The following is a 17,240-nucleotide window of genomic DNA, read 5'->3' as shown; positions in this document are numbered from 1 at the left end:
TAAATTTAGAATATACATATATAGGATGTCTCTATGACTCACAGAAGAAATGGCCTGGAGACTAGCTGTCTCATTGGTGTAAACATCAAAGCATAATGCTGTCATCTGTTTGCACTTGTATTGCATTTTTGTGACTTGTATACAGGTATCCCCTACTCATCAAAAATTAGGTTTCTGCCACTTCGCTTTTATGAAAGACCTACCTGTTTTTGACAACCAAGAGAAATTCTAGGACGATTTCCACTTTTAGGAAAAAAGGCAAAGAGTGAAAATACCGGTCAGTGTTTATTTTGCTGAGTGCCGTTATAGAGGCAGCACCCTCAGCAGTGACAGGGGCCCCCGCCAGGCTCCCTCCCCGGGAACCACACTCGGCATCTCCCCAGAGCTGTGCACTGTGTCTGAGAGCATCTTTGCTTTGTCTCTGCGCGTCAGTTAGCAGGATGTGTCTATCCTAAGGTGATTGCTTTGCTGCTTTACTCCAGTTTGGCTTAGGAAAGGTTTCCTTGGAGCACTCTACTTTGGGTAGCGGGAAATCTGGATGTGACGGTGTTGGCTCTTTCCTATTGTGCTGTTGTACACTGGGTTTGTTTTTTTTTTTAACAAAACGTATATTTGTATTCACATCAGCAAGGGAGTTGGCTTTCTTTTTTTTTTTTTTTTTTTTTTTTAAACAAATCAAGATGGTTTACTATTTTTTTTTTAAATTTATTTATTTATTTATTTTTAGCTGTGTTGGGTCTTCGTTTCTGTGCGAGGGCTTTCTCTAGTTGCGGCGAGCGGGGGCCACTCTTCATTGCGGTGCGCGGGCCTCTCACTATCGTGGCCTCTCTTGTTGCGGAGCACAGGCTCTAGACGCGCAGGCTCAGTAGTTGTGGCTCACGGGCCTAGTTGCTCCGCGGCATATGGGATCTTCCCAGACCAGGGCTCGAACCCGTGTCCCCTGCCTTAGCAGGCAGATTCTCAACCACTGCGCCACCAGGGAAGCCCTGGCTTTCTTTTATTATTATTTATTATTATTATTATTATTTTGGCTGCATTGGGTCTTCGTTGCTGCGTGCGGGCTTTCTCTAGTTGTGGCGAGCGAGCTTCTCATTGCGGTGGCTTCTCTTGTTGTGGCTTGCGGGCTCTAGAGCTTAGGCTCAGTAGTTGTGGCGCACGGGCTTAGTTGCTCCGCGGCATGTGGGATCTTCCCGGACCAGGGATTGAACCCGTGTCCCCTGCACTGGCAGGCGGATTTGTAACCACTGCGCCACCAGGGAAGCCCCGGGAATTGGCTTTAGAAAAGAGATGAGTGCTGTGAAGGTCACTCTACACAGGTTCTTTGCTTTGACAAAGGACTCCCAAAGGGCAGCGCCACGGCAGCTCGTGGGGGAGACCCGCTGTCTCTGGGTCACTACCTCCTTGATCGGAGGCTTCAAGTGGGACGTGCCGCTCTCAGGCAGGAAGGCAGACAGTTCTAAGTGATACCCGGTAGTGAGGCAATAGGATTTTATTTCAGTAATGACAAAGCAAGATGGACCAAATGAAAAGGAATTGAGAAAAGCAATCGATCAACTATGGAGTGGAGGCAAAGATGCAGGAACACGTGACTGACCCCCGGGTCGGTCCCAAGCGGGGTCTAGGAAGGCTAACCGCCTTCACATGACGGCAGGCAGCCTGTTGGAATGAGATGTTCCCTGGTTTACTGTTGACTCAGTGCAGCCTCCTCACCCGTTCCCCACCTCAGCTTCTCAGATTTTCACTGACTCAATCTGAACCTCACTTGTCTTCTGAGTCACAGTATTAAAGGGCTTCCTTTTCTTTCTTTTTTTTTTTTAACATCTTTATTGGAGTATAATTGCTTTACAATGGTGTGTTAGTTTCTGCTTTATAACAGTGAATCAGCTATACATATACATATAAGGGCTTCCTTTTCAATCCTGTAAAATCTTAAATTGCATTAAGTTAAAATCAGTGTTTGTTCACTTCACAGCATTATAGTTCCTGATTATCAGCTTATGTGGAAGAGTTCGTACTTGGAGAACTTTATTTGGGAATTAATAGGGCTTCTTGGAAGATTCAGCTCTCTCAAACTGATTCACATTGAGAAGGATTTGTGACGGGATCCCTATGAAGGATTGTATTCTGTCATTTAACAAAAAATCTTAGTTATTAAAACAAGTAAAACCCATTTAATGTAATTTAAGCACATTTTTCAAAAACTTTATGGTAGGTGTTATTCTTCCATAGGTGTATCAGCGATCCGAACTGTGAGAACAGATTTCAAGCCGTTTTGGAACTATGAACTCCTTCAAAGCTGGGGCTGGTGGAAGAGTGTTTGCTTTTCCTGCCATGTGCTGGATCAAGACCTGGTCCTTGCCCTGTATTCCCGGGCCCGTGGGGAGTTCATGCCGTGGGTGCTCAGCAGGGGCTGAGTTCGTGTCTGTCTGCTTTATTGTCCTGCCTGTGGCCACACTCGCGGGTCCTTGGGGTGCTGTGCCGGCCTCTCCTCCCCTACACGAGACGCCTTGCAGAGCTGCCCGTCACTGTACCCAGCCAGCGGGGGGTGGGGGGTAGTTGCTACAGGCAGCAGAGGGTCTCCATCATGGGGGGGGCGGGGGGAACTTCCTGGGATCGGAGCTGCTGTTCACTAGGGAGGGAGGAGAGCTGCCCCTCGTGTCCTCTGCATGTCATTTGGCCCTTGGGCTCCCATTTCCTCATTAGTAAATGTACTGTTTGGACTGGATAATCTGAAAGACCGTTTCCAGTTCTCCATGTGTGATTGCCAAGGGGCTGCGGCCATGTCAGGAGAGAGGCTGGGTGATGCCCGGGTCCGGGGGGAGGGGGAGGCCACGCAGGGCACACGCGGAGGGGAGCGGGCTGAGCGGGCTTCCCGCTGCCCTCGGGCTGCTGCCCTGTGACACAGCCCTCTTTCCTGACACGGCCCCTCCCGGGCACTCCTTCCAGCCTGTCTGATCTTATTTCCTCTCTTGATAAACAAACCAAAGGTAGGGTGGGGGGGCAGTCAGTTTCTCATTTCACAACTGTTTTCAGTCAGTTTCAGCCGAAGATCCTCCCTCCACCCCAGTCCTTCCTGGCAAAGCTTTTTCCTGTTTAAAGGGAACACTGGGCTCCCAGTTTTCCCTTGCAGTTGGGACCTCATATTTGCCGGTGGTTGCCCTTGATTGGTTGATTGATTCATTGCCTTTTAGGGAATCAAGAGAAGTTTTATAGGGGACAATCTTGGGTTGTAGAAGAATGAAGAGATTAGGAAAAATTTTTTCCTAATTAAAGTTTAGCTATCTAAGGGCTAAAGCTTTATTCAGTCTTTTTTTGGTGGAAAATAACCCAAGTTTTTGAATATATTCTTACCTTAGAAAAAAGTAAAAGCCCTCCCAGTGGAGAGAGTAACCTTTCCTGATGACTGGTTGTTGAATCAGCCGTGCTCACTGTGTTCCCTTTTGTGTTCCCTGTCTGTGTCGGGGCTTGCGGGGCAGCGGTTAACCAGGTGGAGGTAGACCGTGCCTTCCTGGGCCCTCCCGTCCCGCGGGGAAGATGGCAGTGAGCAGATACACGTGCGAGGCTCACTTACTAGAAGGCTAGCAGGCTCCTGACCTAGTCACCTGGCTGGAGCCAGGGACCCCGAGGACAGTAGCAGCTGGTGGGGGAGATGGGGGCGGGGAGGGGGGGTATCCCACCCAGGGTTGAGCGAGGGCCTGAATAGCTGAAAGACGGGTGTGGTGGGATTGAGGGGGGCACAGGGGCGACGCGGGGCAGGGGGAGGCAGGCAGGGCCCAGTCCTGCAGCAAGCTCTGTGAGCATTTAGATGCTATTGAAGAGCCATGCAAAACTGTTAAGGAATCGTCAGCAGGGGAGTGATGGGATTGTGTTGGTTTTGGAGGAGATGGTGCCGTGGGGCTAGAGGGCTGGAGAGGCGGCGGGTGGGTGCAGGAGACCAGCTGCAGGAGCAGGGGAGCGATGGTGGTCTGCATCGGAGGGACGGGGATGGGGATGGGGGCTCGGGGAGTGGTCTGAGGCTGCAGCTGCAGGTCAGGGTGTGTGTGGTGCGGGACTCCGAGTGGGTGTCAACCCCAGCAGTCGCTGGAGTGCAGAGTCCCGCAGGGCCAGCCAGTGGGCCTGCGCCCGCTTCTCTGAGCCGGAGGGCGGCAGTGCCCGTCTGTCCTCAGCATAGTGTCCCGGTGCTGGCGCACTGTGGCGTCCCAGCCAGTGTTTGCTGACTCGGCAGCTTTTTGTTGAGGGCATGGGAAGGAGAGGTCATTTTACTCTTTCTAAAATTTAGAATAGTGATGTTGTCTTACTTCAGAATCTACCAGTTCATTATCACCATGAAAAGCAAACATTATTTTAAGCATTACAGCTGATCTGTTTTCTTCAAGCTATCCATAATGTCTGTCTTCTAATCTTAATATAAATGATATTTAAAATGAATCCCTAATGGTGTTTTGGTTGTTGTGGTTTTGCTTTGCATCCTGAATGTTTTAAGAGTGCGTGACAAGCTGTGTTGCACCCCAGTGGATATAATTCATAAAATTTTGCCGATAACATTTTGTATTCTGAGGAGCATTGCAAGCTCTAGGCTTAGTGGAGGAGCATTTATGCTTTTCAAGTGCTGCTGCCCTGCTTCCTCCCAGTAAGCTCTAGCTCCAGTTTCCTAGCCATAGACTGGTTCTTGCCTCCTACCCACCCCCAGGTCAGCTGGCTGTTCTGAAGGGATACTTTTTTGAAAACGTGAAACAGCAGTAGAATCTTGTGAGAAAAATCAGTTTGGTCTCTTCACTGTCTCAGGCTCTGCAGCAGTAACTGTGAAGTGTCTCCATCACTGCTCCCTTCCCCACCCCACCCGATCATCCCTGGGTCTTTCCACATGAGTAAGTGGCACCCACTCATCAAGTTGCCCAGGCTCGAAACCCAGCAGTCATCCTGGAGTCTCCTCTTGCTTCACCCATGTCGCAGGTGACTGTGCCTCCAGAGGGAAACCGGATGCGGCCTCCTCGGGGCTCCAGGCCCGACACCCCAAGCCCTGCTTACCTCCTGTGGGAAGCGGCGTCCCCTAGCTCTCCTTCCATGCTTGCCCTCATGGCCTGTTTTCCAAATGGCGACAGATGATCTTTAAAAAGAGGTTAAAAACTTTTTTGGAAACAGTTTCAAACTTACAGAAAAGTTGAAGATAACAGTATAAAGAAGTGCCTCAGGGAGTTGAGAGTAAGTTGCCTGCATGGTCCCCCTCCCCGCTGAAAGTTTGGCGTGTATTTCCTGCAGCCCCAGCTGCTCTCTAGCCCCAGGTCGGGAATATGACATTGACACAGAGCTAGCAAGGGATCACCCAGCCCCAGTCTGCTGTTCTTTTGTAGCAGAGGAGCCTGAGAACCAACGCTCACTTGACTTCCGTGCTGTCTTCCTCTCTCCCTTTTGTGGGGACTCTGGCCTCTCCTGACTTTCATGACTGAAACCGTTGCGGGCCAGTCATTTTGTAGAATATCTCTTCAATTTAGGTTTTCCTCCCGTTTCCTCATGATTAAATTCAGCTTTTATAACTTTGCCAGGAAAATCACAGAGGTGACACTGTGTTTTTCTCATTGCGTCCTTTGGGGTGGCACACACAGTCTCACCCTGATCGCATCACTCTGATCGCTTGGTTTAGGTAGTGTCTGCCAGACTGCGCTGCGCAGGCACTGTTTCCTCTGTTTGATCAACAAGTATTTCGTTTGGATGTACTTTGAAGCTATGTAAATATCCCATTTCTCATCAGATATTTTAACATTGATGTATTTAATATCAGTGTGTACTCCTGATTTTGTTTTATTTAGTGGGCTGGATAATCTGTGACTATCCGTATTTATTTTGATTCACTCCCATTCTTTGAGCGCTTTCTTATTTTCGGGCACAAGAAGATGTTCCAGGCTCACCTGTGCTTTCCTGACCCACCTCTGGACTTGATGGAGGTGTCCTGGTCCCTTAGCTGGAGAGTGGTATTTAGAAACCAAGATCTGTCACTAGTGATGCTTCTTGCTGCTGGGGTGTTGCCACCTCCTGGCCCTCTCCAGAGGCAGAGCTAGGGCTTCCATATGTGTGTACACACCCATTTATGTCTGCATCTTTTCTGCGTCCACATACTGAAAACCACGAGCTCACACTGATGCCTCCACTTCTAATCCAGTGCTGTAGGGTCTGTTCTTCCTTTTTCGTAACTCCCTCTTCTGACAGTGAGGAAGCTGGCCCCCGTTATCCTGAACCTGTTTACTGATGTGATCAGTCCTTCTGTATGTAACAATCTCCTGTCCCTGCACGGACGTCCTCCTTACCCCAGCATCACCCAGTTTGGGCTCCGACCCCTGTTCCTGTTGGGCTCTGCCTAAAGGAGGCGCTAGAGGGAGACGGGGGTGGGGGTGGGCCTTGCAGCTTCCTGCCGGCTTCCCTCCTCTGTGGCACCTTAGCAGCCAGCCTCCTCCTGGCAGGAAGTGTCTTCTGGTAGTGGGCAGCTGGTCCTGGTTTGGGCATTTTCCCACACTTGCAGAGACCCCAGCATCAGCTGGCGAGTGCCCCTCTCAGCTCCCTGGGTCCCAGCCCTTAGGGCCCGCCTTTGTGCTTAGAGACCCCAGTAAACGGCAGCAGCCGCCAAGCCTCAAGAGTTTCAGCTGGGCGGGGCCCTTGGCCCAGGTTTCACAAATCCCAGCTTCTGCATTTGGTTCCCCAATCCTAAGCCTAGCTTTTGCTTCCTGCACCTGCTGTCTCATGATAATCCAGTGCTCCCTTTTAACTTTTTTTTTTTTTAAGTCTTTATTGAATTTCTTACAGTATTGCTTCTGTTTTATGTTTTGGTCTTTTGGCCGCCGGGCATGTGGGATCCTAGCTCCCTGACCGGGGGTCGACCAGGGATCGAACCCTCACCCCCTGCATTGGAAGGCGAAGTCTTAATCACTGGACCACCAGGGAAATACCCCCTTTCAACTTTTTTGGTTACCTAGTTAACAGTCCTTTCTGTTACATTTTCTTCAAATAACTGGTGTGGTTTCTGTCTGTTGACTCTACCCAGTCCGGATGGTGGGGTCACCTTGTATTTGTGTTGACACTGATTGACACCCCATTTGAAATGTCACTCTTTCTCCTTTTCACGGGTGTAAGTCCTTCTGTCTTTCTTATTAGTCTCTCCTGTCAGAGTGATTTCATGGCCTCTCAGTACTTGTATGGTTCGTGGGGTGGTCTGCTGCTGTGATTTAATTTTCTATTCTGGTTCTAGCTAATGCAGTCTTAATGATTTTTACATAGCACTACAATATTTTTACTGTATCCTCAGAACTGTGAAAATATTTAACATTTTTCAAAAATAATGCTTTCCTTCTGGATCCTTTTTAGTGCTCTCTATTTTTAAACATTAGGTTTTGTTCACATAGTTGATTTCCTGTTGTTTGACTCTTAGTTTCTTTATCTTTCCAAGCTTTCATTTGGGGTGTTTCCATAGTTCTTCCCCCGTTTATCAGACTGGCCCTGATAAATCCGTGTTCATGCATTTCAGGGAAATTGTACAGGGCTGTGTAAAATGCATAAGCAACAGAAACAGGTTCTATAAAAAGAGTAAGAGAAAAACTTGTCGAGGAACATCAAGTAAGACAATTGATGTGGAAAGAAAAGATGAAGAGAAAGCTAGCCAGGTCTCATCCGCCACAAGGGACTTCACGCTTCTCTGCTTCAGCCCTCACTGAGGTGGGAGGAGGGACTTTTTGCCTATTTTAGGGATAAGAAAATTTAGTCACAGAGGAGCAGATGACTCTCCTAAGATGGCATGGCGACCAGGTGTCCCGCTTAGGACTTGACTCTCCTGAATGGAAGGAAGCCAGGGCTTTTCCCTGGGCCTCCTTCTGCCAAGTAGGGCAGGAGTAAACAGAACTGGATAGCGTATCGTTGGACCACTTACATACACACAGATCGCTACCACAAGAAATTAAGATAAACACTTCACACCGTGCTCCAACATACTCTAAACAGCAGATGAATAATGGGTTGACTATTTTTAAAAGCCATTTGGCCAAAAATAGGATTGACTGTCAGATTGTTAACGAGTCATAACTTTCTAAGCCTTAATAAGAAAATGACAAAGGAAAAATGAATTTGATTTTATTAAAAATGATACTTTTATTGGAAGTAATAATTGCTATAAAATAAAAATAGCATAGTTCGGATGAAAAGAGGCAACAGAATGGAGGAATAGTGTTTACAGCTGTTACGTGTGACAGAGCCAAAGTAAAGTGCTTACACAGTTGATTAAAAAACATCAAGATGTGATTAATGAGCAAGTGTCATGAATGGATAATTAACATCACAGGGCACAGCCGGATGTGGGAGAACACCGCCTCGCCAGGCATCAAAGAACTGCTGATTTCAAAGGAAGACAAGACGTCAATGTGTGGCTGTGAGGGGGGTGTGACTCAGGAGATGCAGCTTGGAAGGCAGGTTAGGAACCAGATAGAATGTTAGCGCCCTTTGGAGAGTCCTGGAGTTTCATCCTCAAAATTAATTTAAAATAGTAAAAAATCTGTGTGCATGAAAAGTTCATTGCAGATTTATTCACCATAAGAAAATAATATAAAAAAACATTTAACCTCTCCATTCAGTAGACACAATTATAAATTGTTGGTGTGTCAACTTAGTGAAATATTATGCAACTGTTAAAATGTTAGTTGAGTGGTATAGAAACATGAAAAATGTAAGAAATGAGATAAAAGCAGAATACACAAAAATAGCTATATAAACATTGACCGTGTCTACGGGTCAGGGGCTGGAATGGGAACATGTGAAGTTAAAGTGGTTCATGGCACAACTATGGGTGGAATTTTCTTTGATTTCCATGGAAATTACTGTTTGATTTGCACGTTTAAAACAGTGGCCAGCAGGTTTTGTGAGTCTTTGGGGTTTTTGTAGAAGAGTCCAGAATGCTGTGTTGAACCCCTGCCAGAGCGAGTGTTTCGGCAGTGTACACCAAGTGTGATCGTGACATGGGTCCTTCACAGGTGCGCGGAGCGGCATCATCTCCTTCCCAGACTCGCTGTCCTGGTGGTGATTTGTTGGGATTGTTTTTCTTCACAGTAAAATGGAAGGTACCATTTTGCCTTCCATGGAAGGTTCCCCCAGAAGATGCCAAGAGAGGTTGTGATCTTCAGTGGCTGTTTAAAGTCTATTTCCATGAGGATTTTTGGGAATGGATATTTTAGGTGATATTTGAAAGAAAGATGAACCATAGGTGACCTTTAAGTTCTAGCTCAAGGGTTTTCTTTAGCCTGGCTTCCCCACCCCCCCCCCCACCCTAAATAATTCAGGGCCTGTGTGTTCTGTTCCCTAATCTCTGTGCCAGTGGGTATTTACTGTTCTTGGTGCCTATTAATAGGCACCAAGAACCTTCTGGTGCTCTGGCTTTTGTTCCTTGGATCATTATTGAACCATGGTGGTCAAACCTTGGTGGTACTAAGCAACTATTTAAGGAGAAAAAAATTTGGAGTTAGATTCGTAACATGGAGCTCAGTTAGAAGCCCAGAAAATACCAGATTGCAGGTTTGGGGGGAGATAATTGTAGATGCACGTGTAGTTACAAGAAACAACACAGAAAGAGCCCTGGTACATTTTGCCCATTCCCCCCACCATGGGAATGTTGCAAAGCTGTAATCGTGGAGGATTTGAAAAAGATCTGTAGAGAACAAATAAAAATTGGCATAAACATAGGGATTTAGATCTGAAGGTGAAAAGAGAAGAAGGTGTAGGAGATGTCACGGAGCGGCTGCTAGACCGAGGGCGGGTGGTCAGCGCTCAGGTGCTGCTTCTGGTGTCTCACAGCGCGGGGCTTCTGGTCCTGGGGCTGCTGTGACTAATTACCACCAACTGGGGGCGTAAGGTCGCAGAGATTTTTCTTCTCTCTCACAGTTCTTGAGGCCGGAAGTCCAGAGTCAAGGTGTCAGCAGGGCCATGCTCCTTCTGAAGGCTCTGGGGAGAGTCTGTCCCCGTCTCTTTCAGCCTTTTGTGGTGGCGGCAGTTTTTGACGTTCCTTGCTTGTAACTGAATCACTCGAATCTGTGCCTCCATCTTCACGTGACTTTTCCCCTCTCTGTGTCTCTGGTCCGGATCTCTTATTTTTATGCAGACGCCAGTCATGCTGGATTTAGAGCCCACCCCATTCCTGTTTGTGACTTCATCCTAACTTGATTACATCTGCAGAGACCCCACTTCCAAATCAGGTCGCATTCACAGGTTTTGGGGAGACACTGTCCAACCCAGTCCCTTTCCACAGAAAGTTGGCTTGGTTTTCTTCTTCCTGGAATGTGGATGGTCGTGGAATGAATCTCAAGAACGTGTGTGCGGACCTCGTGGGAGCGGTGTGGAGTGCTGCTCCCAGCCCTGCCCCCGTCACTGTCAGGGGCTCCGCGCGTCTCTCCAGGGTGGTTGCCCGTTGTCGTGGAGAACGCCTTGTGTCCCCCCCCAGCTGCCCTGTGGCCCTGAGAGCTGGCAGGTGGTGCCCAGAGCTCACAGACCTGGTGAGCCGGTGCCTGTGCCGCCCTGCAGAGCAGACAGGTGCCCAGCGGGGAGAGCTCAGCTTTCATGATTTTTCCAGGGGATCTTTGTTGTGATGGTATTTGTTATAACAGATATTGAAGTACAGGTGCCAGTATGAACATCCACGTTAATTTGGCATAAATACCGACTTTCCAAATGTTAATGACTTTACAGATATTAAGTGTCTTAAAAAGTATTCATTCATTTAAAAAGTAAAGTCTTTTCTAAAGAAAGTATAACTTAATGGAATGCCCCAATCAATTAAATTTTTATCTGTTGTCAACTTATTAAAGTTAATTTTACTTTTTTAAATTTGTAGCTAAACCATTTACACAACTGGTGAAGGAAATGCAACTTCATCGAGAAGACTTCGAAATAATTAAAGTAATCGGAAGAGGTGCTTTTGGTGAGGTAAGATAAACTTATTTTTGTTCATTTTGCCTAGCAGCTCCCATCTAGCAGTTTTAGGGTCCTGTACATTGATTTTGGGACGAGGTAATTATTGGTATCATTTGGAGAGTTCTTGGTGGATAAAATCTGAAAGATAGAGTTAAGGAGAGAAAAAACAAAAGCTGGTGACTGGTGAATTGCCCTGAAAATTGTCTTGACCAAAATAGTTCTTTCTGACAGATAAGTTTTTAAAAACATCCGTTGGTCAATCAAAAAAAGTCTTGGCAGCGGTTTTCAAAAAAAATACAAGAAGCGTCGCATCAGAGTGGTGCTCACTGTTCGTAGCTTGCCCACCGTCTGTCAGTCCTCATGCGGTTGTGAGTCCCGCCCCCTGTGTCTGGAGGAGAACAGCTTGTGCACCGGGTCCTTGTGACCCGCCCTGCGCGGCCCCCCCGCTCCGCCTGGAGCTGCTGTCCCTCCTGCCCGCTCCGCGCCCAGCCCGCCCGGGTGTGTTTACAGGCAGGCGCTTGACTGAACTACAGTAACTCCTCTCCTTAGGTTTTGCCTGTGGCACGCCCAGGCTGCGGAGCTGTGCGTGTGGGTTAATGAGATGCCCTGTGTCATGTCCAGCAGCGCGTGTGCTCTGTCCGACACAGCCCTGCCGGACGTGACTCTAAAGTGCTGCAGAGTGGGAGACAGCATTTGTTGTGCACGGCGTACACTTCATATTGGGCAAAATATACGTGGAAGAAAGCAAAGCAGGAATTTAACGAGATAGCTGCTTTGTTCTGAAGTAGCTCAGGAGTGGAAACCAGGCCTGTGATCTGTCTTAGAAAACATCTCAATATTTTTGGTGATTCTTCTGCTACCAGCACCTGATGACAGCCCTACTTTATTTGCAGGGCTTCAGTAGAATACACCAAAGGACAACATTCCTATGAAAATGCTTTCAAAATACTCGAGTGAGAAAGCTCTGGCCTGGCTGAGTGAATGTGGGCAGTTGTGTGTTGTGCCCTCATTTCTTCCTTGGAAACTGCCCTGGCCTCAGATCAGACCCCAGCCCCACGCTCTGTGGCGAGCCCCGTCTCTTGTCCTCATACCCTCCTCTCCCTCACCCAGCCTGGTCTTCATACCCACCCCTTCCCCAGCCCACTGCTAAGAGCGAATCTCACCTAGGAGTGGGTAGAAGGGAAGTAGCGCCACCGGGGGGCTGCTTTGGTGGCAGCCTTGTCCTCTGGGACAGCATCTCCTCCCAGGCCAACCTCGGAACGACCCTGGATCCAGGACTCCCCGACGGAATTCAGCTCTGGGCTGGGACGGGACAGGGAGGTTGTTGGGTTTTTGTTTTTAAATATTAAGGTTTACTTCCATGTAAAACGCACAGATCTAGGTGTATGGTTTGAGTTATGACAGATGTCTACACCTGTGTAAGCAGCACCCCAGTCTATATAGAGCATTTCTATTCCCTAGATAGTTCCTTCCTGTTTCTTTCCAGAGCCTCCACCTCCTGTAAGCCCCACCCTTCCCCAGGTGGCCACTCTCCCGATGGCCACCAACAGGGAAAAATTGAGTTCTGCATAGAAATAACAGATCTCTGAGCTCTAGGTAGGATGTGATGAGGTAAGGGAAGGTTTTTGTTGTTGCTCAGTGAGAAGAAAGAGAAAGCCTTTGAAAGCTAAACCCAATTCAATTCGCTATATACTTTTCACCGACCGGCTCCCTTGTACCAGGAGCTGTGCCGGGCTGCTGGACACAGCGCTGAGCAAGGCCCAGGCCCACGCGGAGCTCCGCAGTGACAGCGAGCCCGTTAGGGTGTTGGGGGCCAGGGGCAGGGAGAGACTCCAGGGCAGGAGCCGGGCGGCCTTTGGGAGGAAAAAAGAAAGCCCAGGAGAGAGCATTGTTGTGTCAGAACAGCGGGCGGTTACTTGTAGTGCTCTTCTTTGCCGAAGGACTTGATGCGAAACTCAGTTCCTGAGTTTAAAGAAGATAACATTGATCACTTTTTAGCTCTTCCCAAATTAAGAGAACGTGTTCTCGGAGCCCCCCCTTTGCCTTTGCTCCCTCTCCAGGCTTTAGCAGCTACTTTTGTGCATTCCCCACCCCCTCCCCCTCCATCATCTCTCCCTGGGCCCTGTGGCCTGCGCTCAGCACGCCAGCCCTCCTTGCCCAACTGCTCCGGCCCTGTGGCCATTCTGGGTCCCCTGCACACGAGCACCAGCCTTCCTGCCACAACTAGAATTCCGGGCTCTGTGGCTTGTATTCCCGCCACCGTGCTGCCTCCCTGGGATAGTCTCGTAATCATGTACCTGAAATGCGGCCAACTGCAGCCTCTCTGTCTCTGACAGCACCACGTGGATCACAGAAGTGAGGATACCCTTAATCATTGTTGCATCCAGGGTGTTCTTCACATACGGTTCTGATTGAATGACAGGCCAGGGAAGGGTGAGATTCTGTGTGCGCACCCACCTTGGTGCACAGGTGTGTGTACCTGTGCTGCTGAGACCACGGCACGGGCTGCTCAAGAGCCCTGCCCCTGAGAAAGAGCTCGCGGAGTCCAATTTGAGGGGAGCGTATGAAACGCTTACCTCAGCGGAGTTTAGCAAAACGTTTCTAGATGATTATTCAAACAAGGATTGGAGTCCTGGGGCATTGCCCTTTTTCTGGAGCACAGCGGCTTTGAGAACACCTTCGTCCTCCCCTCAGCGTCTCGGGGACAGCGGCCCAGGAAGTTCCTAAGACGCTGGCACCCTTCTGGAGGCTCGTTCCTCAGCTACCGGGGTGCGGTGCCCAGGGCCATGCTTTCGGCGTGACAGCAGCTCTCCGCAGATGACTGTGCGCCGGGCAACCCAGGCCTCGCGTGCTCTCACAGACGTGAGCCCCTGGAAGCCTTGTGGCCGCTGGCTACGCCACTGGCCCACCGGCAAGACAAGAAGTCAAGGCCGGAGCGGGGGGCCTGGCCCCAGGGCGGGCTATGGGGGCGCCACTTGAACCCCACCTGCGTGACCCAAGGCCCCTGCCGTCTCTCTTGTTCCTAGAATGACTTAAAGAAACAAAGCTTTGAAAGCTTTGTTTAGAAACGGTTTCAAACTAACAGAACAGTTGTATGAATACAATGGTTCAAAAACAGTCTAACCCTTTACCCAAATTCCCTTTTGTTAGCATTTTATCTCATTTTCTTGATCGTATTATAGCTGTGCTGCTCTCGCTTGAGCTTGCTCCCTCCCTCCCTCCCTGTGTGTGTGTGTGTAATTTTTACTGAACCACTGTGGATACGTTGCTTATGTCAAGCAAGGCCCTCTACCCCTAATACTTTAGTTCCTGTTCTGATAGGGATGGTCTTTGACATAACCATAGTTCATAAACTTAAATTTAGAACTGATAGAACACTTTTTATCCAGTCTGCTGTCTTATACCAGTTTGGCCCAGTGATGTTCTTTGTTTTACCTTTTCCCTCTTGTACTGGATCTGGGCTGGCATCAGGTATTATACTTAATGGTCGTGTTCCAGAATCACTTTTTAATGTTTTGTAAAATTATTTTGATTTGTATTTCTTTACTGAAGTGTCTAATTTTGGAGAGATTTGTAGGATTATCATCTCTCTTTGAAGGAATTCAGACTAAGTTTTTGGCTAGGAAGAAGCTTCTGGTAAACCAAACAAGGTTCTCTAAAAATTATTTCTTTTATAGGTCGTTGTACAATAGAGAAGGTTTGTTGTTTTGGGTTTTTTTACATTAAATTTTACTTGTCTACTTATTCTTTTTTTTTTTTTTTTTTTTTTTGGCTGTGTTGGGTCTTGATTGTGGTACGTGGGCTTCTTGAGGTGGCTTCTCTTGTTGCGGAGCATGAGCTCTAGGCGCGTGGGCTTCAGTAGTTGTGGCGCAAGGGCTTAGTTGCTCCGCGTCATGTGGGATCCTCCCAGACCAGGGATCGAAACCGTGTCCCCTGCATTGGCAGGCGGATTCTTAACCACTGCGCCACCAGGGAAGTCCTTGTCTACATATTCTTGGTTTGATACGTGTTTTCCATGGACAGATACATTCTTTTTCCTTCTACGTATTTTATCAGAGCCATCTTGCATGTTTTCTGGAAATGGTCTGTGCCCTAATAGGCCTCTTGTAAAGAATCAAACTTCCTGTGTTCTGCGTCTCATTTCCTGCAAGATCTGGATCATTCATGAGGCTCATCATTTTCAGAATTTCATTATTTTCCTCAAAGGTTAACAACTCTACCATTCTTGCCAAGTTAGACCTTTTGTGTAGTAACTTCTATGTGGCTTTTTTTTTTTTTAACTCTAGTATCTCACCTATCCAGATTATAGCTAATTCCCAGGAAGAAACAGACACTTCTAACATGATGACAAAGTGTGTGCCCAGAATTCTTGTTCTTAGGCATGTCGGAGAGCCCACAAAGCCTTTATTTACGCACCGTTTATTTTTAATTTATTCAGAGTCGTAGCGAGTTTGGTCAGTGGTTTCTAAGACCGTAGTGAATAGACAGCAGCTTAGGTGTGGTGTGACCGTAGCGAATAGACAGCAGCTTAGGTGTGGTGTGCCATGGAGTGGCAGTGAGAGGGGTGACTGAGGGCGATGGCCGGCGGGTGATCTCGGTGCACTCGTGGGCAGGGGGCCCTGGCTGGGAGCCCTGCAGAGGAGGGCAGGTGCCTCTGACCATCTGCAGGCTCTGGGGCCACATCAGGGCACGTTCGTGGTGGACCCCCAGCCCCGCCTGTTGTCATCAGGCTCCGGGAGGATTATATCTAATTATGACTGTCAGTATAATACAGTCCTAAAAGGCACACGCCTGAGGATGAGCCTCTGCCGCTTCTTAGGCATGTTGTTTAACCCCTCTGGGCCTCAGATTTCACATCTGTAAAGTAAGGATATTAGAAATAGCCACCATCCAGGGCTCTGGAGACGATTAGCTGAGAGGGTGCAGGTCCGTTGCTCGGCACAGCTCCGGGCGTGGGAAGTGTTCCGTGAGTGTCAGCTCTCATGGTCACTTCAACGATGTTGTTGTGTGGTGGTGGTGTTTAGAAAGCAAGGAAGTAGGTGATTCACTTTTAGAACTCTTTGTTCCAACCCTGCTGTGTGGCTGCCTGCCATTGGCAGCAGAAAGGCTCAGAAGTTATTATCACTGCTTATGGTTTTGTGAAGGGGACTTAGGTCAACGAATGACTGATTTATATAGGGTAGGATGTACCACATGATGGTGCAGACATCACATCTGGTGTTGGTAGTAATGGAAGAGCTCATTTGAAATTTGATGAAGACCAGGAGTCCCAAGAGGACTTCCTGGAAGAGGTGGCATTTGAGTTGTACCTTGAAGAATATGGGTGACAGCCAGCACGCTAAGGGCTAATAACTACGTGCCTAACCATTCTGAGCACATTAACTGTGTTGACTCATTCGATCCGCACAGCAATCTTAGGCCAGTCCTACTGTTATCCATTTCCTAGTTGTAGAAACTGAGGCACAAAGAAGTGAATTTGCCCAAGTTACACTCCAGAGCCCCCCCAGGTACTCACCAACCCAGTGAAGAAAAGATTCCGGAGGTAAGCCCGGGCACGTGCAAAGGCTGGCCGTGGGCATGAGAGGTGGACATGGGCATCGGTGGAGGCGGGTAGGCGTGAGCGGGGATGGAGCCCTTGAATGCAGGAGAGGAGCTTGGGAGCCACTGACGAACTTCAAAAGCCATTACTGTGAAAATCCCCAGACACACCACAGTAGAGGCCAGCAGACCCCCGTGTGCACCAGTGCTCAGCACTGAAGCGTTTTGGACTGAGCAGGTGAGATCATTCAAGCTGCAGTGTGGTTAAAATCAAGTTTTGATGCTTAAAAGGGCAAATCTTTATTCACATAGAAAACTTCACTTTCCTTAACAGGTCATTTTCCAGGGTTTCCAGGCAATTAAGATTTCACTGTAGTTGTGTGAAACGTGCTGACCTTTTGTGTTCCGGTAACTAAGTTTTTGTTAAACTCCCATTTGTGTGGCAGGTTGCTGTTGTCAAAATGAAGAACACTGAACGCATATACGCCATGAAAATCCTCAACAAGTGGGAGATGCTTAAAAGAGCAGAGGTAAGTGTGGAGCATTAAATAAATAAGTAAACAGGGGTTTATATGCAAGGAAAGGGGTGATGAAGCCCAGCTGGGTAAGACCACGTCTGGACCTTCCTTCCTTGACAAGAGCAGGCCGCCCTTTGTCAACAGGACCTCAGCCCCCTCCCAGCGCCGTCTGCCTTGGTGTTGACTCATTACCAGGTGCCCCACTCGCGAGCTCCCCCTCAGGTGTGTCTGCAGGAGCAGTTTAAAACC

General features: G+C 48.4%; 1 protein-coding gene across 1 annotated transcript in view; it reads left to right on the top strand.

The window, feature by feature from the left end:
* CDC42BPB (CDC42 binding protein kinase beta) overlaps positions 1-17,240 on the top strand; it is a 119,138-nt gene that overhangs the window by 37,478 nt on the left and 64,420 nt on the right. Inside the window, 2 exon segments of the mRNA XM_061181309.1 lie at positions 10,856-10,947; positions 16,920-17,003. Coding sequence (XP_061037292.1) covers positions 10,856-10,947; positions 16,920-17,003 — 176 coding nt within the window.

This window comes from Eubalaena glacialis, chromosome 2 (genome assembly GCF_028564815.1).
Source record: "Eubalaena glacialis isolate mEubGla1 chromosome 2, mEubGla1.1.hap2.+ XY, whole genome shotgun sequence".
Classification (NCBI taxonomy): Eukaryota; Metazoa; Chordata; class Mammalia; order Artiodactyla; family Balaenidae; genus Eubalaena; species Eubalaena glacialis.
The sequence above is the reverse complement of the archived record's forward strand: the minus strand, read 5'-3'. Positions and strand labels throughout refer to the sequence as shown.